The following is a 19,094-nucleotide window of genomic DNA, read 5'->3' on the forward strand; positions in this document are numbered from 1 at the left end:
ATTAGTACATTTATTAGTTTTATTTTTATAAACACGAAGCTAATACCTGAGATACTGGTGTGTATCCGAGTGCTTTTTCTCTCTTAAATTAGACGCTACTTCAGTACAAGAAGTTATCTACAGAGCTGGTGGAAGTAGATTTTCGATAAAATTAAAAACTATTGTTTTGGTCTTAACACGAAAGAAAAGAAACGTTTCGTCGAAATGGAATGTTTCATTTGGAGAAAAAATTCATATATATATATAAACGTAAAAAGGAAAGCGTTTACAATGAGAAAAATATTAAATGTATATGATTGAAGTATGTTCATCTGTAATATGAATCCTACTTGTTGCTTTATACATCGGTGTCATTTGCATGTAAACTGTGCTGTCCCTCCCATCGTCAATTTATTTAACTTCTTCCGATGACAAATCTGGCTCGCGCATCGAATGATTGAATTTATTTTAAATCTGCGATTATGTGAAAGTATTAAGTAATTCAATGTGCAAAAATTACTTAAAAACGCTGCAATATCACAAATGCCCTTATATTATTATTGGAATTAAAATAATAATAAATGTCTTAAATAAGACAAGTCATTTAATTAGGAAGTTAAGTGAATTCGTAGGTCAAGGAATTCATTTTAAGGCGACGACATCTTTATGAGAAGCTTTGAAGTCTGGAATTGCATCTGCTATTTAATCAAAATTTTCTTTCAAGACAATCAATTATTTGACGATTATGGATTCGATTCCGTGATGGCATATCTCCCTTTTCTGCTCGGAGCACAAAGGCAGGAAACTTTTCACGGATCGTGACATGATTGTGTTGAGAGTGTATCTCCTGTGTGCCGTCCTTTTAATAATTGCATTCATTTCACAGACCAGCTTCTACCAAGTGAAAAACTGTTTGCCCTCACGTAATCAGCTTTATTAATAGCCTCTGATATTCTTCAAACATGTCTAGAGTTCAAAGTAATGTTTCGATGTCCAGGTATCGATTTCAGCTGCACGATTGGATAAAGCAGATTCGAAATAGATTAATTATTTTGGTCGGTCCGATACTCACGGGAAGGAAAGTGGGAATACATTATAAAGTAAATTTTTTCCCCTTCCATTTTGTTAGCCTTATTAATTTTCTTATTTATTTTCCTTCATTTATTTATTTTGATTGTAGCGATTTTGAGTAAAACTTGTCAATCTACGAATAATTTTTAAAAAAATTTACAAAAAAAAAGTGACATTAATGTATTTTACGCTAATATTTAATTTTTAATTGTAAATAAATGATGGGGAGAAAATTCGAAAATAATTCGTTCTTCCATTTCTATAGATCTTTTATTTTTCACTTTAGCTTCCTTCCCCATCCACCCTTTGACATTTTCTGCAGAATCTTGACTTTAAATGATTTTAACGCATTGCGTACGGCTCACTGCGCGCTCCCAGGACCCGCGCATTTTTTGAACGCTCTAGAACATAGGTTCCCAAAGTGGTCCAGGTGGACCCCCAAGGGTCCATAGGAGACCACATGGGGGTCCACGTAGACGTGGAAAGAAAACAGGGGTTCACAAGTTGTAAGTGGGGGTCCACGAAAAATTTTCTGGTTTTCATAATAAAGAACAAAAATTTTGGCTTGGATTTACCTATCAACGTAGACAGGTAGCATCATTCACTAGGTAGGTACTCAAAAATATTCGAGACTCAGTTCAAACACAAAATTGAATAGAACAATAGATAATAGTACAAGTGTACACCACATGTCGAGACTTTTTTTATTGTTGATTTACATTTCAGAGTTCATTGTTGATTTTTTGTCAACTGTTGTTTGTTTGTAATAATAAATGTTTATAATTTTGTATAACCACAAGTATTATTTTAATAAATAGGACACAAGAAAATGGGCTACTTTTCTTTTCTTCTTAACACCTCCAATTTAGAATGATATTTTTCAGGAGTTTTGGGAATACAGTAGAAATGTAGCAGCATGGGATCTACCGAAAATAGTAAAACTTTGAAAGTGGTCCACGAGAAAAAAAAGTTTGGGAATCTCTGCTCTAGAAGCATGCTTGGCAAGCAATAGGATGCATGTCTGCTCATTTTTAATTTGTATTTGGTATTATCTATACTTATATAAAGCTCAATGTGTGTGTGTGTGTGTTGGTGCTCTACAGGCCAGACCGTTTGATCTACAGCTACCAAATTTGGTACATGTATACCTTGGAGATTGGGAATGTGCACCCCGGGTCCCTTTTTTTTGAATTTTGAATTAGAATTGATGCATTAAAAATTAAACATTGTTAATTAATCGATCTTTCAGATTCATTCTGAAGTACTTTTGAATTAAAATAAAACAGAATAAAGGAAATTAAAAATTTCTAATCTGCATAGCGTTACCTCAACTGGCGTTGAAAAATTCAACCGTAACTGGTTGAATTTTTCTACGCGTTACCGTAACTGGCGTTGAAAATTCACGCATGCACATTGTGGTCTGATTGTCGACAAAAATTTTCAACGGATGTTGACTTGATTTATATTTTTTTTTAGTTTAGTTATGTGCTTTTGTAATTAAATTATATTTATGTTAGTCATATATTTTTTGTATATGCTTATAGGTAAAGCACATCGGTTTTTAAGTAGTTTATTTAACCTGTTTTCGACCGATTATTTTGAACGATTATGTTTATTTTCTGAATGTTTGACGCATTTAAAATTAAACATTGTTAATTAATCGATCTGCTCATGATGAATCTGAGAAAATTTTGTTGACAAATTCTTGAGATATTACATAAATTAAGAAAGATACTCTTTAGTGCCCATAAGTTTTAAATGCTCAGTGACTCTGTTTTCAGTAACCATATTATTTAAAAAATGCTTTGTTTCAGTAAAAAATATTATTATATTAATTGCAGATTAATCATTTCCACTTTAATTTAAAGCATAAATTCTACAGGAGCTTACAGAAAATTAGAGAGATACATATTACGTTATGGCTGAAGGCTTTTATAATATTATGAGTGAATTATATGACTATCAAAATTTGAAGTTTTAAAATATTATGATGAAGAAGCTATTAAAGTAGAAATTACATGAAATATTTAAAATTTTGACGAACCGGCTGGTCGCCAAAGGAGGCTAGTATTTACATAAAGTATTCTTAAATTTTACTATATATTTTATGCGTATATTTATTATAAGATCTTTTTACATTTTAACTATTATTTATTTCACAGACTGATTTAGAGTGTGATATTTGCTAAAGCATGTTCCCTTGTGCAATGCTGTTCGGCGCGATTTACAGCAGTATCTTGTTTTAAGATATTAAGGACCGCTCACGAATTTTCTCGTGTTTCGTATCCCATCTGATACGGACCGCTCACGAATTTTCTCGTGTTTCACGTCCCGTCTGATACGGACCGCTCACGAGTTTTCTCGTGTTTCATGTCCCGTCTATGTCCCTTCATAACAAAGTTATGATGATTTTAGAACGTGCAGATTTGCCCAGAAACGCTGTCCCAGGCGTATGCCTTACAGATTTCTTTGCGAACTTGAATGTGTTAAACATTTGCCTCTGGTTGGTTATGCATCGATTTAGCCGAAAAAACTTGAAAACGAGATATCTCATGACCCGGCCACACCATTCGATCTGTTAAAAACTTGAAATCTCGTAACCCATACGCAATGTGTTAACATATCATTTACTCAAAAAAATTTCTATACAATAATGTATCCGGTTTTTTACAACATTTTTTATCTTCTGTATCTGTAGTGAAGATACTGCATTTAGTGATGGAAATGATAAAGAGGGATTATGGGGAAAAAAAAAAAAAAAAAAAAAAAAAAGGTTTCGCGAGAGAAAAAAAAAAAAAAAACTTAACTGCATTTGATACAACATGAAGGGAATTTCTGTTTCAAAATGCTACGGATGATGTGTTTCAATGTTTACAAAAGTGTAAAATCTTTTAAGTAAAAAAGTTTTTTTTTTTTTTTCCCCTCTGCACAAAGCAAGATTGCATAGTTTTTGCACTTTAAAGACACATTAGTGCTAATAGTAAAATGGAAAAGAAAATTTCCCTTTTTATCTTCTCCTCCCTTTCTATAGCTTAATTTTCGTATTTGTATTTCATGATTCTGCTTTTTAACTAATTTTTAAGTAGGACGATAAGACTTCGTTAAATAAAGATTGGATTATATTTTTTAAATCACTTCACTTTCACAATGACCTGTTATTTTTAACAAAAGCTGAAGCATTATATTGGATAGATATTAAAATTCAGTTTTAGGTAATATTCACCGATTACGCATTGTATAAGAACAAAACAAAAATATAGACTGCAATGAAAGAATACAGTAAAAGTGCGAACTTGACTATGGTGCTATTTTCCCTGTATTATTTTTAACACTATTAATCAAGTCTTCAAAAAATTGTTATGGAAAATTCAAGTACACATTCTTCTCCCCACCCCACTCCTATTTTTACCAATAAATAGGGATAATGTGTGTTTGCTGGTTAACCGTTTGGTTTGTGTAAACCGTTGGACCTCCCAGATTTGGATTATTATATGTTTTGAATGGTGAGAATCATAGCGATTTTGTAAAAAATTTTAATGAATTAAAAATTAAACGAAATGTTGACATTTTTTACGATAATCTCTAAAAATATTACTGTATAAAAATTATTTTTACATCATTTTTAAATTTAAAAAATTATCTTTTTCATACCATGCCATTTTTTTTTTTTTTTTTGCTATATGTTTACTAGTTTTAATACATAAAAAATATTTCAAGCGCATTTTACTTATATTTACATATTGTATAATATATTTAATCAATTATAAAATGTGTTTTCCTATATATTTCATCGTTGAAGTGAAGCTCAAACCGTTCTCATTGTTGTTACTAATGATTGATATAAGTCCCCCCCCCCATTGTTAAAGATGGAAGTATGAAGATTCGGCGGATTCCTCCATACTGAGTAGGTTTCTATTTATAATACGCTTATAAAATATTTTTTGAAATTTGTTGTATTTAAATTTGTATGCAATTATGAATTTTAAAACTGCTACACTTTAATTTACTAAAATTGAATGTATAAAATATATTTTCCTTCTTGTCTTTGAAAATTGCCCTCGTATTTTCGCGCACTGATTTTTTTTTTTTTGAATTGGAAATTTTTTTGTTGAATAATCCTCTGAATTATTACACAAATTATGGGAGATATTTTGTAGTACATATAGAGCTTCAATGCTGAACGATTTTATTGCCGATTCATATATTTTAGGTATAAATCTTTACTTTTATCAAGAAAATGTTTGTATTGTTTGAAATTTAAATACTAAAGTTTTTAAATTTAAATTTCAAATTTTAGGTGAGGTGACAGAAAATGAGGAAGATGCATAGTGAATAGGATGGCGCAAGGCTTTTAAAATAATGTTTGTGTTATAGTTCTATTAAATTTTGAATTTAAAAATATTTTGCTGTTGGAGCCATCAGTAGCAAATTTACATAAAAGTATTTAATTGAAAATTTAGCTGTTGTTAATTCTGGCGAATCATCTGGTCACCAAAGTCGGCAGTTAACCCTTTCACTACTATTTCGGCCAAACGTGGCCATGAAAGGTCTATACTAATAGGCCATTTTGGGGCCGATTTCTGTTTCAAACAATGGATGCTTGATACAAAGCAAGTTATCATAAGGGTGCCTTCGCTTTACATCCTGAATTCCTGGTTTGAAAAAGAAACCGGCCCAAATATGACCCATTAGTATGAAACTTGCACGGCTAGGTTGCGTTGAGTTAATAGTGAGAAAGTTAATAGTAAGTAAAAGAAATTTAATTTTCATCAATACATAATTTTAAATAGTAATCATTTCTGTTTTATGATCATTATAAATTTTAGACTATGGCTTGTACTTGAGTATTGTTTTTTTTTTTTTTTTTTTTTTTTTTTTGTTCTCAATTTAGTATCTAATTTTCACAGTTTTAGTCATTGAACAGAAGTGCTTCACTTTGAAAACAGAAAGTTAACTATCTTTATTGTTATAGATGATTTGGAAATACAATAGAAAAAAATTTACGACTAAGAAATCTTATTACCACATAAAACTTAACATTTGTAAACGCCAAATCGAAGACATTCACCATATCATTAAAAAAAAAGTGCAATTTGTTAAAAATATTTTCAACTGTACAATAGGTCGTTTAAATGTATGAATCCGTAGTCATAATTTATGTAATTATAGTTTTTGACTCGCTTGTGCGATGAAATATGTTATGTGCGTATTATCGTTAATAATTTAAGAACGGAAGCTGTGTAATATCAAGTAATTGTATTTTAGGTAGTGGTATCATTTTCCTTTGGAAAAAGTCAATGGCCATCTTGAATAGCATTCATTCATTTCATTTCGCTTATTATATTAGTTATTCTATTGTTGTAAGTGTTAATGTGGTCTCTTTTCATGTTGCTCTATTTTTGATTTTATTTTTACGTAAATGAAATCAAATCTGTTAAATCATCTGTCGATTAATGAGTTAGTTCACCGGCCATTCTTCAAGAGAATGTCTTTCATACGGAAGCATAAGAACAAAATTATGACTAGTGAATGCGTCATGGAACTCAGAATATTTAATCTTAATGTCTTTTTTTTTTTAAATTTTGCAAGTAATTATTTTCTTTGTCATTATATTAAAAAGCACACTTTTTCTTTTGTGGAATGGATATAAATTTATTATAAAATATTTTTGAATGACGAAATTATAATCTTATTTGGAGAGATTAGATAGTTCGATTCATTTCAAACATATGATTATGATAATAATAATAATAATAAATTTAATGAAACAAAGGACATGATAATATAACAACTTCTCAAAGAAACATACGTTCCAGGCTTTTTGCATGAGTTCAACTTCTTTAATTTAAATTTCTTGAGTTGTATGAATTGGAGTCACTTTGCACTCAACACGAGACATGCGTCCTACCAATTTAATTTTACGGTACATTGCGCTTAGAAGCAGGAACTTGATTTCGCAACACAACGTGCGAATGATCGATGTTCCACTGTGAAATTCCTTTTATCTGACCATCCAGCAGGCGAGTCAATATTGTGGCGACACGTCTTTCGGTATCTTTGTGTTCCATCGGGAGTTCACAGGTGACAAATGTGGTTCTTGCTTTCGTGGCCCGCTAACCTGAGAGATGTCACTAGTCTGCAGGGAGAAATACCTGCCGTGTCCCCGGTCGACCACCTCTCGGGGTTCACCTCTTTCGCTCTGTATTCCTCCCTCGCGCGACCCTTCTTTTTGAAGGAGATCTTTCCCGCCCGGAAATGATGCTGCGCTTAAAGTATGTGTACCACTTCTTTAATTAGAATAGTTTCCTCTCTATGTCTGTTTGAAAATCTATATATATGTATATAAAACGCGACGCAAAATCTGACCGAATTTGTTAAATGTTATTTGGCAACAGCTCGTGATTTTGGATTGTTTATAAGCTTCCGACGATGGCAGAAAATTTGAAATAGCGCTTCTTTTTTTGGAATTGGGTAATGCATGCATACACACACACACAGAGAGACACACACACACAAATTAATTGGAAAAAAAAGTTGGTGAAAATTTTAATTGAAAAACAGAACCGAACAAATTTTTTTATTTTGTGTCGTTCATTTTCTAAAAATATCAAACTGTAAAAGAGCGATTTCATCTGACGAGCGTTAAGTGTAACCGGGAAATGAATTCAGGCTTAATAATTGAGAGAAGAAAATATTTACTTTAAATTTATTTCTTCCAATATTTTTTTCGTAAATTGTCAAATTTGATACCATTTAAAATCTTGGGATAAACCTTTAGAATAGGATTATATTTCGGCCTATAAAATCTGACAGAAAAATATTTATTGCCATTTTTTTTTCACCTTTTGCTTTCTGATTTTTTTTTTTTCAAAAAAAAGGAGGGGGGGGGGGAATATTTATCTGAAAATTTTACGAACATTTTTTTCAAGCTTCTACAGTTTTTAAATTTACTCCTGATATAAGCTGTTATTTCGTTGGACAGCTCATTGTATTGATCTTTTTAATACTTACAAATTTTTAAACCAATTTTTTTTTATAGATTAATTGCTTTTTTGTTTAAAAGCAAAAAAAAGAAAAAAAAAAACATTTTTATTTTTTTATACCTCTTAGCATATTCGAATACAAATTTAGAGGCTGTTTTCGATAGCCAACCCAACAACTTAAACCGATAAAATTGCAGTTCTGTATTTTTTTTTTAAAAATATTTTTATACGTTTCATGACAAATCGACTGAATCATGAGGATTGCAGAAGTTTTAAAAGCAGATGATTTAATTACAACTCTGCTTTTAAGACAAAATGATCATTCTTTATTGTAAAAAATTTCCACATAATCTTATAATTTTTTTTACTCAATTATCTTTTTTATGCTCCACTTTTTTGTTTCGGATATGGATACTTGAAGTCTTAATGACGTTTTCAGGATGAAAATGTTCTTATGAAATATTTTCTTTCGCCCTGTTCTGCGAGTGGCTGATAAGAATTTGTTTCATTTAATTTTGTAGCTAGATTATCGAATTTGGATTTCATTTTCATTAAATAGTTGTTTAATATCAGGTTCCATTTTGTCTCTTAAAAAGTATCATTTCATTCCTTTCTACATCATCATTGTATGAGTTATTTTTTAATCTACCCTCTTGTATCATCTTATAGTCATGATTTGTGGTGACGAAGGATTTTTTTACATTTTTCTTGATACTCTTAGATAAATTTGCAGTAAGTGTTTTATTAAATTTAATCCTCATAACAAAGTAAAATGGCAGCAAATCGAAACATTTAAAATTGTTTCATTTTCCCCAGCCAGAATGATTTTGATGCGATGATGTAATAAATGTTGTCCTCTCGGAACTTGTTTACATGATTAAGCATGCATGGTGGCAACCTGGAGGTTGTTGTGTCAACCGATGTTTTTGAACTGCTTGCTGAATGAAAAGTGGCCTTACATAATTGTGTATTCTTTGCAAAATATCAACCCTGTGGCGGGACTGCGGGCTAAGGAATTCGTGCATGCCTTCGTGAAACGTGTAATGTGCGCTTTGTACTGTCATTGATTAACCTGAGCTTTTTCAAACTTGTTACAGAATGTCGAGTCTTGCCACTATATCACGTGCGTATGATACTAGAATTACTTTATTTTTCTCTGCATAAAAGAAATAATCAAATAGAATAATTTTTCTATTATCCTGGCTATTAATCCCAAAAATTTTCATAAAAACTTCAAAAGCAAATAAAAAATACATTGTGCATTAAATCATGATTGTAAGTGTAGCCTTCAAATCATATGCAAAAATGATCGAAAGCATTTTGGTGTCGATAGGTGTCGTTTTCAGCTATTTTACGGATTTCCTACGGTTGCTATATCACAGAGCTCCGGGGAAGTTTATTTTACCTGAAGTGCTCGCTGAAGGATTTGTTCATTGTTTAGCGAACTTTACCGTTGTTTGAGCCGCTCAATCTTTTCTTTATCCCAAATGCAAACTCTACCTTGGCTTGAGTCGCATTGAACCTTTAATAACAATGGATGCCATTTATTTTCTTTTTATTATCTTCCTTTTTAATTTTTTTTTTCGTTTTTTTTTTTTTTTTTTTCTGGTAGTAATATTATGATTTTTTCCCCTTCCCTTCTTTTACGTTTACTTAGTTTTTTTTAACCCCAATCTCTTTGTTTAATCTTTCTACTTTAATATTTTTCTTTATTGTTTTTATTATTATTTGTCTTTTTCTGACCACTTTTGCCCACCTTTGCACCCAATATACGTTACCTAATGTTTTCGTTTTCTTATTTTGCTGGACTTATTTTTTGCCAGCCAATTCTAATTTCTTTTAAAGTAAATATTAATGAGTTATTTACCGGCGTAACGATGCTGTTGGCACACTTTTCATATTCATCAGTTTTACTTAAGGGATTGTTGCCACGTTGCCAACTATTGGAAGTTTACCTAATATATTTTTATGGCCATTGTGTAAATGTATACTGATGAGACAGAATTTAAATAATAATAAAATAGTGATTTCGCCATTTTGGAGGGGAAGTAGTGCTTTCTATATTTAAAATCATATATCAGCAAAAATGAAAATGGTTATTGAAAAAAAGAAGGCTGTTTCAAGTTAATTATTAAAAACTAGTCGCCTCAAGCGAGCAGTTTGGTTCGTCGGGAATATTGGTTATATTTGATTTCAAATAATTTTTCAGTTTATCTCCAACTTTATGGCCATGATTCCTCTGAATTCTCTGACATTAAAGCCAGATTCTTACCTAAGTTCTGTCTATTGTATACATAAACTTATCTAATGGAGATTAGTCTCATGACTTCGTAACTTAAATGATATAATGAATGAATGGAGTTTATTTTAAATGTAAATGACCCGGTTTAATTTATCTTCTAACTTTCGGAGTACTGTAATGTAGCATAAATATTAACGGAATCTTTCTCCTTTAGTTTCAACAATTTAAGAAAAGCACGTGATTAAACATTTGGCGAAATGGAGAAAGCAGTTTGAATTTCAGGACAGCAGTGTTAATAAAAGTACGCTTTTAGAAATTAGGAAAAAAAAAAACTTGTAAATTGCCAACATTTAAGAAAATTCACATATCTATTAAATTATTATCATTAAAAATCACTTTTTTATTTTTAAGATGCTGCAAAAATTGCTTTTGTGTTAATATTTTCGGAAATTATCGCGGGAAAACAGAAAAATTTCCCTTACTTTTTAATTAAGGTGCACATGCTCACCCTCCAAGGTATATCTGTGCCAAATTTGGTAGCTGTCAGTCAAATGATCTGGATTGTAGAGTGATCGATAACACCCTCGCACTTTCATATTTATTATTAATAAGAATTCAGGAGAATATTTCGTTTTAGTGTATTTATGTTCGAATAATAATAATAATAATAAATTCGGTGCTACTTTTCAATGGAAATTTCAGATATTGCTAGCATTTTGAAAAACAGTCACACACATGCACAAGCATCTTTATTATTAGTAGAGATAAGAGCAAATGCATAAGATAAGATTTTTAATAAATGTTTGGAACTTTTTAATCATTTCTTTAGAATTTTCTTGTCGAATACTACAAAGTTGCAGCTTTCAAATGACACTGGGCAGCGCTGTCTTGAGTTTTGTCTTGTGTAAAACTTGATTGTGAATCAGATTTTAGAATTAGAGTGGCAAAGGGTTTTTAGCATTGAACATCTGCCTATAATGACAATCGTGATTTTATGTAGTAGCGTTGCCTCATGTGATATTTTCATTATTTATCTATTTTCAGTATGATGAAGCTCTCTGCTGGTAAATAAAGTGAACTGAAGGTTTCAATATGAAATTTAATCACATGAGTTTAAATCAATAGTATATGAATTGCGTTGAATTTAAATAAAGATTAGAACAATTGCAAAGAAATATTTAATAAAAAAATTCTTATTGCTATTAGAATTCTAATAATTTTTTATCTTTTTTTTTCCCCTGTAGAACTGACGCTTTTATTATCTCTTAATGGCATTTACAGTTGTTTAATAGTTTTCTGTGGTAAAATCTGAACAGAATAATTGCTTGATTTTCGTTGAAAAGAAAAGTTTCAAGATCTATCAAAACTGAAAAATAAATGTGAAGGAAATGTTTTCAGTACCACAGGAAATGACTAAGCAACAATCGACGTATCTCTTAGAGAATGTGAGAGTTAATGATGCGAATTTTAATGTTAGCGGTTTCGTCAGGAATGAATAAAAATGTGAAGGAAGGTACTGAAATGAATGGAGGTACAAAAATGTTGCTAAATGTCTGAAGAAAAGGCACCTTTTTAAAAATATAAATTGATATTTAACCGTTGATGCTGAACACATTATAATGAATTGATGGAATAATTTTTTTACTGCCTCATTTCACTTTCATTTGTTAGTGGCAAAGGAAAGAGCGTATTACTATAGAAATTATAAGAAAAAAAAATAATATTCGAATGTGAAAGTTTTCTATCATTTCATATTTTAAACAACGTCTTAGCAGCATAACCAATGAATTATTCATGAATTTCTTCATTAGTAATAGTAGCTTGCATTTTATTGTTAAGAACAATATGCAAACATATATAGAATATGCAAATAGAATGATTTCATTAGGATTTTACTTAGTCTTCATGAAATTGCTTCTTTATAAAAATAATCGAGGTGTGTCTGTATTTTGATCCACCCACCTCACACAAAATCATATTGGTAGGATTTTATTTTTTCGACTAACATGTTTCAGAAATATGAGGAATATTAAGGGTGGATTTAATAATTTTGAAATCATGATAGGTTGATGCGTTCTGCATCTGTACCCTCATTCTATTCTGGAATGGTTTTATTACGATATCGAAATTATCTGAAATTGGATATTCAAAAGCATCGCACCCATGAACTTCGTCGTCCGGACCCGGCACTTTAAACAATGGACTTTGGATGTAATATTCTTAACGTTTTACTTAAAATCAATCATCTAATCAAGAAATTAACATTCTAAAATAAAGTTACTCTGGCTCTTCCCCCTCCCCTACATTTGAAAAAAAATTTAAATTTAAAAAAAAGCAATGTTTAATATTTGTTGTTAATCACTGGAATTAAAGCAGAAATATATATATTTTTCCATTTGTGAGTTTATGATTAGTTGAGATTTCTGTAATTGTAGTTAATTAACTTTTTAAAAAAGAATTTGGCTGGATATGGAAACCAAATTTACTGATTCTGTTCAATTCTGTAGTTTCCGATTTCCTCCCCTCTTTTTTCTTATATGATTACTGGGCCGTCGCATGCGGAAATGCAATTATGGGAAAGAATGGGATTAGGGTGCTCGTCATTCAAGCAGCTTTTCTCAAATAAATTTTATTGCTCGTTAAAATGAAATATTTAAAAGTGAATATTTTTTCCTTTTATCACCTGTCAAAATAATTAATCTTGTTTTGAGTAGTAACATTAAAAATATTCCGCATCAACCGAGGTTTATCGGGGTCGTACGTTTGAAAAAACGAGTACGAGCGTGTCAGGGATAATCCATCCGCCACGAGTCCCATTCCATTGAGATCAGCTACTGAATTCGGTTGTAAAGGGAATGCGGTAAGTGGGTAGTGGCGGCGCTGCTGTTCACTGGGGTGTAGCGCGTGGCAGGGCCGATTCAACAGGTAGTTCCTCAGGAGTAGTCGCTCTTCAAGGATCATGTGGATACCTGTGGATCGGTGACCCACTGTGCTTACTTAATAGTTTGTGTCTCCTCCCCCGATGGCTCGTGTTCTGGATGCATGAAGACCCTGTGTTTCGGATTGCTCGATGGGGACGGCTCCGCACCCCAGGTGAGAATGATGTCCCCTGTCAGTGCTTCAGTAGGATAAAATCTGCTGTAATTTAATTTGTATTGCTCGTTTTGGTTTAATGCACAGATCTAGATGTATGGAAGGGCGTGTTATGGATTTTCTGATATACTTTCATTTGAATATTATTGCCAATTCCAGCTTTCAAATTATTTTTGTTAATCTAAGTGAGCCGCGTCTCTGATATTTGTGCGGCACTTTTAACTGTAATCAAAATTTACCCAGAATTTTTTTTTTTTCTTTTCAGTTTTGTTTTTTCTAATAATAAATAAACGCTTTGAATCGTATATTCATCTTATTATTTTTTGGATCCCAGTAATATTTAAGCTCCTGATTTTTTTAAAAACTATATATTATATATATATATATATATTCCATTTTATATGCTTTTCAATTGCAGTTTTGGAATATTGAATAAATAAAATACATAAATTCATATTGAATTATTCCAAATCAAATAACTTGTTTCAGTCTGTTTTTTCAAAATGCTGCACAAAGTTGTAGTCTTATTATGTCTCTCTAAGCGTTGTCCTGTTTAGAATATTTAATTTTGAGAACAGGATTGCTGTTGAGGCAATTTTTAAATGAACAAGAGGTGTTGAGGTTTTAAAGTTTCTGACGTAAAGTTAATTAAATAACAAATAATAATTTGTAGTTTTTGTTCTGCAAGTATTTTTAAGAGTTGAAAGTTTTAACACGATGAATGTTTTGAAAGAAGGCTTCAGAACTAAAATTTCATCAAAGTCGCATTTTTTTAGTATTTGTAAAATTCAACAATCTGAAATCAAGATACTATACTTGCTTAAAAGCATTGAAATAACCAGATTCTAAAAGAACAGAAGATAATAGAATCTTGTCAGATGTTGTTTATGAATACTATACATGAAAACTGTTCAGAAATTGAAGTATACTTCTATTTCTGCTAATCTTAATCAAAATAATTTGTGCTCTGAAAAGAAATCAAATTAACTGCATTATAAAAGATTTCTGAGATCACATGAGGAGAAAAAATTAGTACCTAACTTATGCCCATTTATTATTTCTGTTAAATCCAACGCTTAAAATTCTCTAATAAATAAATCTTTTCTTTTTCTTAATATTTAAATTAGGTTTTTTTAAAATTATTTTTTTATATAGTTATTGATACTGCTTAGTATTTTATCTTATTTGTTAGTGGTCTATTTGTGATTGGAAAGAAACTTTATGGAAAAATAATTTTTCATTTAGCATTAATTTCTCCTGGTTACAAACCAAAAAAGTAGTAAAATTTAAATGTAAGAAAATGTTAGAATAAATATCAATTAATTTATATGGTGTAATTTTAATTATTTATTCATTAAATAAATTTATTAAATGATATGCCTTCCAGTTAAAATTAATTTAATGGAAATGGAAATTATATTTATTTTATGCATGCTATACTACACATTTATAAATGTTTATTATTTTACTGTTATAAGCTATTTTGATACATGAATATTTTTTTTCATTGAAATATTGATTTGGTGTAAATATTGAAGTAGGATTCATATTAAATGTATTATTTTAAAACATTTTACTATTTGCAAACGCTTAAAGAGTTCTTTTTGAATTCCAGTATTTCACTTATTTCCTCAGATTTTTTAAAAGGAATAAAATAGCTTTTACTTTAGTAAAAAGGTGCGCTTTAAAGTTGAATGGGATATTTTATTCATTGTTAAATGGACCATGACCTCATGTCCGAAGGAAAAGAAGAGGGATGTACAGAAGTGCTTTAAAAACTGTGGACTGAGCTATGTAAATTGGCCTTTGCTTAATTTTTTAATATTTTGGGTATTAAGGTTAGTCAGTATTGTTTCCTCTTTATTAGCCACGCATAGTTGTTCAGATTTTTTCTTAAAAACTTATTTATTTGACTAAAGATGTCCCCCAAGTAAACGATTCTAATGACATTGTTTGTTGAGGCAAAACTGTGAGATCTTGCTTCCTTGGTTTATTTTCTTATATATTTGCGAATAATATTTTTTATTTCCTTCATTTCACCAAAAAGTTTTATTTGTATTTCTATCCTTATGCATTTTTCAAAAAGAACAATTGTGTCTTTGTTAAGGATAATCTTAATATGATGAAAGTAGGATAAACAAATGTGGCCTTGTGAAAGTCTGAAGCAAGATAAATATCATTAGGAAAAATGATTTATTTTTATATTTACCGTTTTGATTGCTGCTGTGTCTCAACAATCTATTCATGTAAGGTGTGTACTGTGGTGCCCTCTCTGTAGTGGAAATTCAAGGAGTGGAAAGCCTCAATAAAAAAAAAAATCTCTTGTTTAAATATCGAAATATTTCAGAGCGCAATTTAAAATGTAATTTCATTTTTTGTACATTTTAACCACACATATACACACCAGAACAACATATATATATATATATATATATATATATATATATATATATATATATATATATATATATATATATATATATATATATATATATATATATATATATATATAATAAAGCTCAATGTGTGTGTGTGTGTGTGTTGGCGCTCTACAGGCCAGACCGTTTGACCTACAGCTACCAAATTTGGTACATGTATACCTTGGAGGTTGGGAATGTGCACCTGGGGTTCCTTTTTTCGAATTTTTAATTAGAATTTTAATTATTAATTAAAAACTAACTTTCCCGCCAAAAAAATCTTTCATTTTCCCCACCGCCAACTTTTCCGCCAAAAAAATCTTCCATTTTCCCCACTGCCAAATGAGAAAGGCTTCAGTTTTTTTTTTTCAGGGCTAGGGTTAAAATTTTTCGGCGGATTATTTCAATCGATTTTGTTTATTTTCTTAATGTTTGATGCATTTAAAATTAAACATTGTTAATGAATCGATCTTTCAGATTCATTCTGAAGTACTTTTGAATTAAAATAACACAGAATAAAGGAAATTAAAAATTTCTAATCCGCATAGCGTTACCCCAACTGGCGTAGAAAAAATCGCGTATTTGCGTTACGTAACTGGCGAAGAAAATTCACGCATGAGCATTCTGTTCTGATTGTTGCCATGACAACCCTTATCAATGGATAATTTAAATTATTTTTGGGTTAGTTGCATGCTTTTGTAAGTAAATTGTATTTATGTTAGTTATATATTTTTTGTATATGCTTATAGGTTTAAGTACATCGTTTTTTAAGTAGTTTTTTTAAAACCTGTTTTCAACCGTTTATTTTAAACGATTCGTTTTATTTTCTTAGTGTTTGATGCATTTAAATTTAAACATTGTTAATGAATCGATCTGCTCATAATGAATCTAAGAAAATTTTGTTGACAAACTTCTTGAGATATTACATAAATTAAAAAAGATATTCTTTAGTGCCCATAAAGTTTAAGCGCTGAGTGACTATTTTCAGTAATCAGATTATAAAAAGAATGCTTTGTTTCAGTAAAAAATATTATTATATTAATTGAAGATTAATTCTTTCCACTTTAATTTAAAGCATAAATTCTACGGGTGCTAAGAGAAAATGAGAGAGATACATATTACTTTATGACTGAAGGCCTTTATAATATTATGAATGAATTATATGACAATCAAAATTTGAAGTTTTAAAATATTTTGATGAAGAAGCCATTAAAGTAGAAATTGCATAAAATATTTAATTATTAAAATTTTAACAAACATTAAGATTGGTGAACCGGCTGGTCGCCAAAGGCGGCTAGTATATATATATATATAATCAGATTTCTTTTTGAATTTTACCAGTATCATTCCTTTGGGAACTAACGCGAAGTGATAAAACACACACACACACACACACATACACACACACACACTTACACACACACACACACTTACACACACACACACACACTTACACAGACACACATTTTGTTTAGTTTTTATTCAATGAAACATAGCTCAGCGCAAAGCCAGGTATTATTTCAGAATTAATAGAAACTATTTTAAATTAAAGTGAATGAATAGATAAATAAAATTAAAAAATAGAACTCAATTTAATATTTCAAAGTCACTGTTTTCATTAACTAATATTACAGTCTATGACATGACTTGTTTTAAATCTTTTTAATGTCATTTCTTTTTAACCCATAAGTCTTGTTAAAATTTTCCAAAATAATTAAATTTTTCTTAAACTTGAAAGTATTTGAATACACTTTGCTTTTATAGCGGGGGAAAGTAACTGAGGATTCTCAGAATTTGTAAAAAGAATTGCTCTACCTTTGTTTAAATAATATTTTCATTTTATAATGTTAAATTGAAATTTTTGATACACTATATTTTACATTTTCTTTTTCCGTATTTTGGTTAATTTCATTCATTAATATAAAAATGAAGTTAAATACCGTCTTTTGTTATTTAAATTTGTAAGGAATTGAATTTTCTATATAGCTTTTTATTGTCATTTATTGCATGAGCATTTTGATTATGTTAAATATAAAATTTTGAATGCATCTTCTTTGTTAAATAATATTTAGATAAATATAATTTAAAAAAATAGTTAAAAATTATGTTTCGTTGATCCTTGAATTGTGACAGTTCCTCTTTCTGGGAAAAAAAATAAAGAAAGAAAATCCTTGGACATTTTTTTAAATAATGGTTTATGATTAATTAATAGTTTTTTCTAAGATATCAAAGCATTCCTTAATAGTTAATATGCAATATATTTTCAAAATATTAAATAAGCTTTAGAATGAACTATTTTATGTATGAGATTGCTTTCGAAATCATTCTCAAAGTGATAGATGAATTAAAGATATTGAACCTTAATTCTATCCCCTTCCATCCACACTATGTTGAATGCTTGTATAACGCTACATTCGAAACCCATTCTACTGACTTTTAAAGAGGCAAGATTAGCAATTTTATACATAGCATTTCCGTCAGCGATTCCATTAAATTTCTTTTAAATATGAATTTGAATATTGGCCGTGGATTTATGTCTTGAAATTATTAGGAATAATAGTTTTATTGTTTAAAAACATAACTTCTGTTTCTGTGGTTTTGAATGCTTATGCGTGATAAAGATCAGCGAATGGCAGAGGAAATAATTAAAGTATTTATAAATAACTTCAGTGTCTGTTCTTAAGATTTGGGATAATTCTTTAACAGATTCTTATCACAAAAACTACTATAAACTTTTTATATTAGACCTGAAATTAATAGCAAAATTTTCATTTTCTAAGCGGATTATATCTTGTTAGTTGTTTATATTTATTTTTTCTTTTCGACTTAACCAGGCTGAATTAGATATTTTAAGCAAATTATTATAGTAATTATATCGATATAAAAATATATTTACAGTACTTTAATTTTATGTATTATTTCAAGTGTTTCTGTAATAGTGTTCAAACGTTTCTAAAACAATTCAAAATTTTATATATAATGATTTTTGGCGGATTTGTATAGATTGAACTTTCAACCTGCTCTTTGTTTGTGTGCAATCACTTTAATGGAATTGTATAAAATAATATAAATTGAAGATAGTTAAAAAAATATATAAGGCATATCAATCTGATGTTTTATTTTTTTTAATATAAAAATGTATTTCATTTGATAAACTTTATGGTAAAAAATACCTTAAAAAAAAACGTAGAAACAGCTTGAAATTGAATCAAATTCACAAGCTGCCTTTTATTTTAGAAACCTTTGAGCATCAGCATTCATTTTTTACCCTATCCTAGAAGCGTAACTTCATTTTGAAATTTCTTTAAA

General features: G+C 29.8%; 1 protein-coding gene across 4 annotated transcripts in view; it reads left to right on the plus strand.

Moving 5' to 3' along the window:
• LOC129962642 (tight junction protein ZO-1-like) overlaps positions 1 to 19,094 on the plus strand; it is a 136,287-nt gene that overhangs the window by 35,488 nt on the left and 81,705 nt on the right. Inside the window, exon 1 of one of the 4 annotated variants that reach the window (XM_056076549.1) lies at positions 13,216 to 13,368. The exons of the other annotated variants lie outside the window; for them this stretch is intronic. Within the exon in view, the coding sequence (XP_055932524.1) occupies positions 13,318 to 13,368 (51 nt within the window). The 5' untranslated portion in view covers positions 13,216 to 13,317. Of the gene's footprint in view, positions 1 to 13,215; positions 13,369 to 19,094 lie in introns of those variants that run through there. 4 annotated transcript variants of the gene reach the window in all.

The sequence above is a fragment of the Argiope bruennichi genome, chromosome 1 (assembly GCF_947563725.1).
Source record: "Argiope bruennichi chromosome 1, qqArgBrue1.1, whole genome shotgun sequence".
Lineage (NCBI taxonomy): Eukaryota > Metazoa > Arthropoda > Arachnida > Araneae > Araneidae > Argiope > Argiope bruennichi.